The 12,405-nt window shown below is 39.5% G+C and overlaps 1 protein-coding gene across 1 annotated transcript in view; it reads left to right on the top strand.

Moving 5' to 3' along the window:
• Positions 1-3,150: 3,150 nt before the first annotated feature.
• Positions 3,151-12,405, top strand: part of LOC139655559 (polycystin-1-like protein 2) — a 42,615-nt gene continuing 33,360 nt past the window's right edge. The window contains exons 1-8 of the mRNA XM_071532993.1: positions 3,151-3,469; positions 5,018-5,176; positions 5,276-5,458; positions 7,146-7,256; positions 8,076-8,223; positions 8,613-8,842; positions 9,024-9,214; positions 10,518-10,740. Of these exons, the coding sequence (XP_071389094.1) occupies positions 3,151-3,469; positions 5,018-5,176; positions 5,276-5,458; positions 7,146-7,256; positions 8,076-8,223; positions 8,613-8,842; positions 9,024-9,214; positions 10,518-10,740 (1,564 nt within the window). The remainder of the gene's footprint in view (positions 3,470-5,017; positions 5,177-5,275; positions 5,459-7,145; positions 7,257-8,075; positions 8,224-8,612; positions 8,843-9,023; positions 9,215-10,517; positions 10,741-12,405) is intronic.

Genomic DNA, 12,405 nt, shown 5'->3' with positions numbered 1-12,405 from the left:
TATAGTAAAAATGGACTGACACAAAAACTAACGTCCAAAACCTTTCCCCTATCTCATTAATGACACTAAATATTATGATGCTACATTAGGCAAGATAAGGAATAAAAGGCCATTCATATTTTTTTGATTTACATAAGATTTGCGTATACTTTTACCTTGACAAGTTCATCTTTTTTGTAATCTGAAAATAAGAGCAGGATATAAAATAAATGGCACCACATGATGTCTCAGCTCTATACACAGGCATATGGAGTATACCCATTTATTTCTCTGGGACATACATGAAGTTTTACATTTTGTTTTTCAGCTTTTTGTTTTCAGAATGGACAAATGATTTTGAATTACACTACACATGTGTATGCAATATTTACTTTCCCAGGTATCTGACCTCACTCCTGGGAGGGAGTTGGGGAAAATCTGGTTGGGAAATCCCTGCATCCTGGTTCCCCATGTTTATCCCTAGTAAGAAGTGTTGTACTGGGCAACTGGGCTATGGATACAGCAAGCAATGATGTGGTCACTCTCAAGACACATGGTTTCATCGCAGTAACATATCTAGTGAGGCAATGTTAACAAGGCCTGTAATGGCAAAAAGCAGGGAAGAATATTGCTAGAGGTCTTTAATAGTTACAAAATGTTACAGTTTTTTTCCCTAATATAACATATTTGTATTAGAAATGAAAGTTTAATCAAGTTTAGGTGCTTCAAACTTGCCATTTGCAGCACTCCATCTGTGATGTCACCAGCCATGAGCCAGCCAACAGAGGGAGAAGAGGAGCACAGTCAAGGTAAGTGAAAAAGCAAAGTGCCTCATGCTGAATGAAGTCATTATAGATTTACAACTATGAGAAGGACCTTTCAATGATAACTTGAATGATAATTTTTCATCCATGAAAGTTCTTTCTCACAAATCCAAACTTCCATTTTATCACAGTGTGTGACTGCTGTACTAAGCAGTAGAAGACTGTGGTTGTACTGGGCAGCTCCCAGTAGCCAGCAGTAGAAGACTGCAGTTGTACTGGGCAAAAACAAAAAGTCAAAATGTGAAACTGTCTGATTGTGAAGCAGATCCTGAGCAAGGCTCCCTGCTATATTCAAACAATCCAACAAACCACCATGGTTTACATGTCAGACTGTGCTTATACTGGGCAGCTCCCAGTAGCCAACAGTAGATGACATTGCTTTTACTGAGTAGCTCCCAGTAGCCGACAAGACTGTGGTATTACTGGTCAGTTCTGTGAAAATGTGAAACCTTCTGAATATGAAGCAGTAAAGGCTCTGAGCACGGCCTCACTGCTGCTTTTCAGTTTGAGCAGCCAACAGAGTGAGAAGAGGAGCACAGTAAAGTGAGAAAGAAGGTCAATGATGAAGTGAGTCCATTTTATCAATTGTCTTGTCCAGTAGCCAACAATATAATAAAGTAATGTACTGGGCAGTCCCCAGTTGTCAACAGCAGATGACAGTACTTTTACTGAGTAGCTCTCAGGTTTTAAAGTGTAAAATTGTCTGATTGTGAAGCATAACAGGGCTGAAAAAGTGTGGTGCTCTGTAGAATTTCCCTGGATAAATGGGGATTAAAAAAGTTTAGCCTAGCTAGTGTAGTTTAGTTTAGCATGTGTAGGCAGTCTTATTCTATCTGTCCAATGGTGAAATTTATAGTAAACATTGACAAGGGCATCCCTACAATTGTAATAAATGACATGACTGTCTACCAGCTAAATGAACCTAACTAGCTAAATGGAAAACAGAATATTTAGCTCTTTCCTTTAGGAAGTTACTCACCTGTGCAGAATCGCCTGCTGATCCCTGCTCTTTCTATTAACAGTACAGAAAAAAGTGAAAAGCAATGGTGAAATTTAAAGACATAAAAGAGCATCCCTAAAATTGAAATGAATGCCATGATTGTCAACCTGCTAATAAGCCTATCTGTAACAAGCTAAATATCAAGCTTAATATAAACTTAAGTGTCATCTTATCTGCTGATCCCTGCTCATTAACAGTGCAGGAAATAGTCCAAAGCAGTTGTAAAATTTAGAGTATGTAGAAACCGATAAAACTATCCCTAAATTGTAGAAATAGTATGACTGACAACCAGCTAAATGTATGAAGCCAAGCTAACTGTAGCTAGCTAATAATATCAGACCAAATTTTTAGCTATTTCCTTTGGCCACGTCCTGCTGCCCCCTCTGCTTTCTGCTCTTTCTATTGGCAGTAGAGAAAAAAATAAGTACCAAACAATGTTGGAATTTGGACAAACACTTAAAAAGGCATACCATTTTCCTGATTTTCATAAAAATCTTTCCTAAATATGTCCTTCGAAAAAAAATGCATTGCACAGATTTAGCTTAAGTCCTGTAGGCCTACTTATGAAATACGTTTTCATCCTTAAGTATCTTTCTAAGGAACACCATGAAATCGGTTATGCGTTGCACGAACATCCTTGGCAATGAAAAAGAGCAGAAACACTTAAGGTACCTTTACAAGCATCTCTATATTTTCATGTAAGAGTAATGGCTGAGTTTATTTTCACTGAAGAGCGAGAGAATAACCCACAAAAAGTATTTTGCGACAGAAAACCCTATGGATAGCCTACTCTCACAGCTGAAGAGAGATTATAGGTTTGGCCAGCAGTCCAATTATTCCTTGGCTGACAAACAATCATTCCATTAGAGTAGGTGTGAATTTTCTCAAATGTAGATATATATAAATTATTAGTAAGCCCGAATCTACCTCTGTTTGGACCTAGTTGAAGCTATAGGCTTTTGTTTTCATTTTGTTTCAGCTCTGTTTGTGTACACAGATAATACATCCATACAGTAGGTTTTTGAGAGAGCCAGGCTATTAGGCAGACAACCTTTTGTTGAATCCAGGAAAAGGTGTGTCAGAAGCTCATGTCAGTCCCCTTTAAAAGCAGGACGTCACCAGGATGCATGTATGAGAACAGCAGATGAAAGGGTAAAGATTTTCCACTGCATTAAAAAAGTGAGAGATGTCTAAATGGTGGTATTTGGAGTACAGACAATCCATCTTATTGGAATCTGATGCTCCAATGGTTCTATGATCTCTGCGCAAAATAGTCTTTTATCCTCAAGAAAAGAACTGGTTGAGCATTGCAGCTTTTCACTCAGAAAGGTCCAGGAAGGCAGATTGATGTACAGGACCGTTTTTCTCCTGCTGATCCTGATGGCATTCAGCTGTCTGTCTTGTGCTGACGATGAGACAGAGGTTGTTGTATCCTGCCCAGAACACCAGGAGGCCTTTGGTGGCTCCTGCTATGAGTTTGTGGGCATACAGCGTTCTTTTCTCAGTGCCCAGGCTTGGTGTGAGCAGAGCGGAGGACACCTCGCCTTTATCCGGAATGAAGAAACCCAATATTTCCTTCAGAAGCACCTGGACCTTGAGAGGGACTGGTGGCTTGGGCTAGCACCCTCAGCCTTTACAAACCTGCAAGACTCTACTGCTGCTGAAGGTAAGAAAATGAAATAGTTGTTATGATACATTGAAACATTAAAGGGAGAATCTACCCTGAAAGACTCTACTGCTGCTGAAGGTAAGAAAATGAAATAGTTGTTATGATACATTGAAACATTAAAGAGAGAATCTACCCTGAAAGCAGATGTCTCATTGCTTCTATCACCTTAGACAGCTGAGTTTAGATTGGCAAACATTTGCAACAAGCCTCCCACAAAATACAGCTCATTTAGATGTAAAAGCACAAAACAAGCATCCTGTGATAGCAAAAAGTCAGTTTTGACTCATTCACTCACTCAAGTGTCATTGGGATAACATCTTGTAAATTCTGTTTTAGGGTAGATTTTCACTGTAGTAAGTATTAGATTTTCAATGTTCCAATCTAATTTCCATTTAGACAAACAAAAGCAAACAGAAAATATAAACAAACCCAAAATAAAACAAAAGAGCTGCCAGATCGACATAAATTGTTTACAAAAATAAACATATACGGTAGAGTGCACACACGCTTCACTGCAGGATACAGCTAATCCTCATTCAGGTACTTAATAAATAGTCCCTGTTTTTTAATCAGCACTTAGTTGCAATCAGTTTATTGAGCCACTTTTGAAAGGAAAGTGGAGCTGGGGATTTCTACTGTGCAAGAATCAATTTGTTTGCAGCTACCACAGAATCAATCCTTGTTGTTGCCTGTATGGAAATCTCAGGACAATAGGGGTCCAGGTGAGGATGCATGTCAGAGTTTTCACTTTGTGGAAAAAATTTCATCCATTTACAGTGATCACCAATAACCTCTTCCATCCATATTCATCCCTTTTTCAGATGTAGCACCAAATAGTAGCTGCAAACTGTTGTGTTAATTGTTTATTATGTTGATGGGAAGTTATTACATTAGTAGTTTTAACATACTCAAATATGTAGATGCCATGTGCCACATTATAAAAACTAAGGCAAAATCACCACTAGTTGTGATGTGGTTGTGATGTGCATGATGTGGACCATATTCTCCCTGATGGCCTCATGAGCATACTGTAGACTGACCAGACAGATTATAGTACTGTCAATGTTAAACTAATGAATGCTGCTTTATAAAATATGCTGCATGATGCTGAGTATATTGCATGCTTCATTGGTATTACTAGACTGGCCTTTAACTGTGATTGAATGTGTTGTATGTTGTTTTTCCCTTTTGCCCTTGAAAACTGTATTTCTGTCAGGAAAATAAGTGGTTTTGCATACAGATGAATTACTACTACTACTTCTACTACTACTACTGTGTCCTGTCACTCAGCATTGTTTGGCTTTTAAGAAAACCAATAAAGGCTATAAAAGTAATCATGAAAACATTGGCTACTATATATTAACACTATGGTGATGCATTCTATCTAAGAAAGCAGAAAGGCCATTATTATCATATTTGAAAAATATGATCTGAGTTTGATTCCCATGAAGGCCACCCTAGCTTGGCACTCGTAAAACTGAGGCACTTAAAAGTATCCATTAAATGGCATGTGTCATGTTCAGCAGTGTGCTCTCCCATCCTCAGGCCCTCTCTCTTGGCTGGATGGTTCAGAAATCAGCTATTCTAACTGGGTGAGCCGCCCACAGACAGCAGCAGGTTGTGGACACATCCTGAGAAACTCCGCCTTCCAGTGGGAGGCCACAGGAGACTGTAGCAAAAAACTGCACTTTGTCTGCCAGTTTGGTATGTATTCTGACTTAAACACTGAAAAAAAAGAAATGCTCTAACTGCATACTGTATCAGTCTGAGATGAAGTGTCTGTACTGTTTTTACTCTTCCCAGAGTCTGGGAGGTCCATCATGTGTGCAGGTCATAATGCCGCTCTGCATTGCAGCTCTGGTCAAGTGATAGAGATAGATGGTGGCTTCTACGGTCGTAAGACAGTTCACTACTGTCGATCCACACTCACCCCCCCAACAACATCCACACAGTGCGGCTGGATGGACATTGTAGATTCATTAGCAGGTAAACACCAACAAACACAACAACAAAAAGCCTTGATTCCCTATTATTGAGTTGTCAGTCTTGTTCTGATAATTGATATTTGGATAACTGTTACTTGATCTGATTTGCATAATAACCACTCTCTTAGCTTCCTAATGGTTCCTTTCATTTAATCAGCTGAACTACTGCTTGAGTAGAAAAACAAACACAGCTTCAAAGACAGGTTCTGCATGGATGGAAGCTGTAATGAAATTCAATTCCACTTTTGAAGGAAATGATTGCCAGATATAACAAAGGAATATTGTGTCACAGAGAGGCCAGAATTTGCAAAGAACGATTGCCCGTCAGGACAAACATGGAAGCAAAGCCACACAATAAAAGCTTAATAGCTTTAATAGGCTGTAAGATACATAAATGAAATCAAGCCACATCAGAGTAAATATTGACTCTTGGATTTAAGCAATGGCACAAGCAAACTAGTGTTTCATATATGCATTTCAGGCAGTGTGATATCGATGTCATGAACAGAGAGCACACAGCACAAATCACTACTGCAAACGACATTTAGCACAGACCTTGTTTTAAAATGATGATAGTGACTTTGTAAGGTGTTATTTAGGGGTGTAGGGTGTGCCAAAATATTGCACTTTATTGCTAGTTGAATTGAGATTTTTTTTCCTTGCAATTCATTTGCATATTTCAGGTGACCATTAGGGTTGGGTGATATGTTAAAATTTTCCAACCGGCCACCGTCAGCCCATCAACCGGCGATTGCTGATATATTCACACAGGTGTGTGTGCGGCGCGCGCAAGGGGCGCCCCACACGCCATCTTCAGTGAACAATAATGGAAGAGCTTGTTGCCAAAAAGAATACAAAATCCCCTATTTGGTATTATTTTGGTTTTAAACCAGACAAAACTGGCAAGCCAAAGGACCTAAATGAAGTAATTTGCCGTCTTTGCAAACAAGTAGTGCCTGTTGCTAAGCAATAAGCTGTAAAGACAGGCTGAACAGCTGTCCGATGGCGTCAGATGAAGGACGCCTCCACTTGCAGCCTCCAAATGAACAAACAGGTGGGGATAACATATTATGCTATTAAATGATCAGGGTGCACAACTACACATACAGCTTTTGGTCTAGTTCTCAAATATGATTTATGAATTGAAGTTGCTTTTCAGCACCAATCGATCGGACAGCAACCACTAAAGGCGGCTTAATTGTCATTTAGTCACTCACTGCCCTGTTTTGTGAAAGACTCGTCGGAAATCAGTGCAACAAGAATGTGCATAATATGGCCCAACTCCAACTGCCAGTTCCTATTCGCGCACGCTTTGAATTGCGCTTTACAGGTTAATTATTTACCATTAAATTAGACCATTAAATTAGCAAAATAAAATGACAAAAATCCCCCCAAAAATCGCCCAAAAAATCACTCAACCAACCCTAGTGACCTTGAAATCATCTTATTAATAGAGCGTCAAGACGATTTTCTCTGCTAGATCTCAATTAAATTTAAGGTTGTACCTCTGCCCCAGTTGTTGAAGCACTAACCTTTCTTTCCCCCACTTGAACAACGTCATCATCTTGGACACCAGGACTGAAAATTTTAAATTGTAGTTTGGGCTTGTAGAGCTTTCCATAATGTCAAAACCATTGCTGTGGGATATTAATACATGGATCAGCTCCCCATGTATTTCTTTCCCCTAGGTCAGTGTCAGGGACGGCAGGTCTGCCAGGCTGCAGTGGCTGTGGACTCCCTTGTTGATCCGTGTCCTGGGCTGGGGAGCTACCTGTCTGTGGATTATCACTGCAAAGATGGTCAGTAGCACAGATAATTCAAATCAAGTCTGTTTCTAAAAATGTTTCAAAGGGGAAAGACAACTGCTACATCTATGCCAGAGCTGACGGTCTGGTCTGACTGTTCCTCACCTCACCCTCTCACTATACCCATAACTTGGTCCTAGCATTATGACCAATCAACTTCTCTGTCCCATACAGTGATGTGGTGGTAAATAAAAAGGTGGGTAGACTATTGAATGAACTGAATGAAAATATAATTGATACTTCTTTATACAGGGGGTTGTTTGTCTTATAAGTATCACAGACTTAAAGTGGATATGAAGCATGAAAATCAATTATATTTTCATAAAAGCATCAATTTGGGTTTTTTTTATGCTGACAAATGGCACCATCCCTTTTCATGAACACAATGTTTGACACTCATAATTTGAGATGTTGGGCTTTAAGGAATCACGATAACACCAGCTCCATCAATAACTGCTGAACTGAATGAATCACTTTTGTATTTTTAATCCTGATTATTTTTTTCAAAATCAGCAAAAGCAATTTGGGCGATTATCACTTGCAGAGAGCAAATGAGGGAAAGGTGGAAGTGATGCAAGACAACCTGAGAGAAGAACAAATGACAAATGAGATTTAAAGAGAGAAAAAGAGAGAGAAAAAGAAAGACAGCCTTGTTGCTGGTGTGTTCAATTATCTCTGTAGTCTCTCTGCGTGTTTGCTATCTGCTGAGATGATAGCTGCCATGTTAAAGATCTACAGTATGCTTTTCTGCTCTTTGGGAGGCCAGTGGGTTAAGTGCACTGCCCCCCATTTTTAGTCATTTCTTTCCCGCAGGACTCAATTTGTCAATGAGCGAGCTAGCTGCTGTCTTTGACGATGTTACCATCAGCGTGAAGTGGCTGCTCCGTTCCTTCTGGGGTGACCTCACCTGCAAGCTGAGTACTGGAGATGGACACATTATTTATCTGAACAGTCCAGATGGGTGAGCAGCAACTTATAGAAATTCCCAGACTATATTACTGACTAGGGCCATTTAAAATAAAGTCAAAGTATTTATGTTGCTGGGTGGATGCCATGTATTTGTTTACAATTTATGCATTTAGCTGATGGTCTTATCCAGAGTGAATACAATAATTTCAACAGCAGAGAAAGTCATTATTTGTGAATCCCATATTGCTAGCAGTCTTGCAAAGAACAACAGGGTTTCATTTTGTAGAATTAATGGATGAGTAAGAGCAAAGATAAATGCAGGTAGACGAGGGGTTTGTGGGGGTGAGTATAAGATGTAACCTGAAAGAATGTTTTCTCTCTAGAAAGTATAAGGGATGTAGTCACCACAAATCATCTCTACATTTGCTTATTTCCCCCCAGGTTGGAGAGCAGTGTGGTGCACAAATACATTCATCCCAGTGTATTTGTGGTGGGGGCGGAATGTACCAGCAATGAGATACACATTACAGCTCAGAAAATAATTACCATTCAAGACCGTGTCACAGAGTTTGGTGTTATCAAGTGCTACGCTATGAACCTGTCATTAGATGTAGCAAACTGCAAAGCCCTTTATGGCAGACCATTTCAGATTCAAATGGAAGTGGAAGCGGGTAGGTGGAACCAAGATAAGCAAAAATGGATTCTTGTCATCCAATCTGATATCACGGCTGAAAACATCCAGTTTTGGTGTATTTGTATTTTATTCTTACTTTTTCGTGAATTTAACATTTGATTTTTAACTGTGATTTGTATGCTGTGTAAGCTTCTCTCTCTCTGCTTTTCTTCTGGCAGGTACAAATATGACCTACAGGATCCAGAGTGGAGAAATGTTGTTGTCCAATTCATCAGTGGTCAGAGGAATCATCCCCCACAACATCACAGTGAGTCCAGAGACGGTGGAGCAGCTCGGGCTTGGCTGCCACCAGCTGACCATTCATGCATCAAACATGGTCACATTCCCTGGAGTGTCAACAGACCTGCAGGTAAATGCAAATAGAACAAGTAAACATGTTGTCCATTAATGATGCAGGCACCACTTGGGCCAGTCAGTAACAAGATGCATCCTCCCATCAGACCGGTGGTGTAGCAGTCATGGCCTTTAAAAGTCCCAATTAGGCCAATCAGTGTATGCTTTTTAAAAGCCAGCACACAGTATCAAAAATGCATCATCCCTCCCATGTTTTGTCATATTCACACTAGTGGTGTCTGAGATATGTTTTAGTTTAAAATTTTGATCTTTGATTATAGCGGCCTCATTAGGCCAATCAGTGTAGTTTGTAAGGACAGCTGGATTTGTGTAGCAGGTTCAGTGCCAATCGGACTTTCAGTGCCGGAGTTAAGGCCTTTCAAAGTTAGAAATTGTGGCCTTTAATTATAGTGCCCTATCAGGCCAATTAGTGTAATTTATTTTAAACGGCAGAACACAGTGTGAAGATGCGTCGTACCTCCAAGTTTCCTCAAAATTTTACCAGTTGTATCTGAAATATCATGTTTGTTTTCAAAATTTTGACCGTTAATTCTAGTGCCCCCATTAGGCCAATCAGTGATTTTTTTTAAACAATGGGACACAGTGTGAAGATGCATCATCCCTCCAAGTTTCATCTTGATCGGTCCATGAGTGTCTGAGATGTCTCCTGAGAAATGATTCACCATGGAAACTCACCCACTCCCTGATGCTCTTGTACTGCACCAAGGTTATTCCTATGGCAATGTTATCAAAGACCTTTGTTGGCTTTAAAACCAATTGCAATTTTAGAATGGTAAACTTAAAGGGAAATAATTGCCCTTCTCTTGTAGTGCACCAAGGCTATTCCCATATCACAATGTTATGAAGAACTGTGCAAGTCCTCTAAAGTTTTACAGCCCATGTGGCAGTTTTAGAATAATGATATGAAAGGGAAACAATTGACCTTAATCTGCTATATTGATAATAACGTCACATGATTCAGAAAATTCTTGGAACAAATGAAACTGCATTGAAAAACAAGTAAAATAACCAGACTTATTTTAGGATAAATACAATTTTAAGACTTGAATACAAGATTAAAAGGCTTTTTCGCAATGGGAACATTACGAAATCATGAATTACTATAACACATTATGTATCTATTTATCTATTTTACCATGTTTTGTTTTTTTTTTCATTTTTTTTTTCAGAAGTGTTCAAGGTTGTAATTATACTGAACTGTAACAAATGTCCAACAGTTGTTTGGATTATTGGAAGTCACCGAAGGTTTTACAATAATCATATGAAATAATTCCGTTCTAACTGTGTGTATACTGCAGGTGTGTGTGTTGGAGGAGGTAGCAGGGCTGCAGGCCTTGGTAGTAGCAGAGGAGGGTGACTGTCCTCAGTCTCCAGATCTCAATGTCAGTGTTTCCCTCGAGCGGGGAGTGCCTGTGCTGCTCCTCTTCTCTCTGACTGGAGACAGCAGCTGCTTCTCTGAGACTAGAGAAATGCTGCAGAACACACAGAAGGAAATTTATCACATCAGAAACCCAATTCAAGGTATCAAATATTCATAAAAAAGTTAATTGGGCCACTTATCAGGCAAAATACTAGCAAAATTCTGTGTAAAACATTTAATAAATCCAATAATTGAAGATCAGTTGCAAATTAGACATCTAATAATGAGTTTAAAACATTATTACAGTTTTGCATCAGCATTTTATCATGTTTTAGCAGTTTATATGTGCAGAAATATTGATACATGAGGTCCACTGTAAGGCTCCAGAACAGTTTAATATCCTTTTTCATAACAAAATGTTTTGTTCCAGGATCTTTACAAGTGAAACTCAGAGCGTGGAATGTCTTCTCCTCTGTGGAAGTGGATGTGGATACGCTTAGCATTGCTTCCTGCGCCATTCATTCAGTCCTCAAACCAAACAGTCATGATGACGATTTGTGGAAATTTAACAATGGTGATGTTGGACTGGTAAACAGTTTTATTCACTTTTTTTTAAGGGGGGTTGTGTCACTTATTTTGGGTTAATAGAGAGGATGTTTTCCCCCTTCAACCCTCCTTATTTTGCCCGCATTGCTTTTTACTGCCATAGTCTCTGTCTTTTTCTTACATTTTAAACAATGCATACTGCGTTATTTACAAATGCAAAATTTTGTTCTCATTTTCAGAGAGAGAAACATGTTAGAGTTGCCAGATCTCCAAAAATAAAAATCACTGCAAAACCTTCAGACACGGTTTCTGACACCAGTGAAAGTATCGAACTTGGAGTAAAGGGTGGATCCCCTGAAAAAGACAGAAAGAAAAAAGATTGGGAGTTGGAGTGGGAATGCAGTAAGAATCATACCTTTTTAACATTTAACAAGCCCTCCTTCATTTCCCCTCGGCACTTGGTAATACGTAGCACCATACGTAAGGCGAGTGGCCACTTGCACAGCAGGGGGGCAGGGTCTGAGGGGGAGCAGAATATTTGAAACGGAACGCACTTTCCCTTAAGCAGGCCTAATAATTAATAATAAGAATAAATAATAAAAATTACACTGAACAATGAGTAATGAAATATTGCAGATGAGTTAATTTCATAAATATGTCTAAATCTTCTAAATATTGTTTGTTTACTTGCATGTATATTTATCACCTGTTTGTGCACCAGAATTGACGGACGATCACAATGCATCCTGGGAAATATGCACTTGTGAAGTCTACATCGTTGTTGACTCACTCCCTCGGCCCTCGAAGGGTCGATCTCAGGAAGTTCACTTCAGTTATAAGAGTAATGGAATGGCACTTAAGATGGCGACGGGGATTCCCCCGAGGGGAAGTGCAGAGGGGAAGTCAACAGGGCAGGTTGAAATGACTAATGAAACGCACCATCTGGTTCTTTTCCTTGAGGTGCCAGTTGCCTTGTTTGCCTGTCTAAACTATTTCAGGCAGATTGGAGAAGCAGTCAGTCTCTGTCTAATTATATACACCTGTGTTTGTAGCTTCCTATACATTTCATTGTTCTTTGCAGCCTGAAGAAGGCTGCAATCTGTTGCTCCATTTTCTAACATTTTAACAGGAAATAGCCAAGAATAAAGGCTTTTTTAACTTTATACAGAGGAGAGTACCTTGGATTTTTTCTTCTTTTTTCCTCTATATATGGACTGCCCACATTTCCAATGAGCACCTTCAGTGAACATGTTTGAAGCCCATGCAGCGTTCCTCTTCTG

This window comes from Centroberyx affinis, unplaced genomic scaffold (assembly GCF_046629955.1).
Source record: "Centroberyx affinis isolate AG114_WGS23_722 - 3 ecotype Tasmania unplaced genomic scaffold, CSIRO-AGI_Caff_v1 ptg002305l_1, whole genome shotgun sequence".
Classification (NCBI taxonomy): Eukaryota; Metazoa; Chordata; class Actinopteri; order Beryciformes; family Berycidae; genus Centroberyx; species Centroberyx affinis.
Note: the sequence above shows the minus strand (reverse complement) of the source record. Positions and strands in the feature narration are given on the sequence as shown.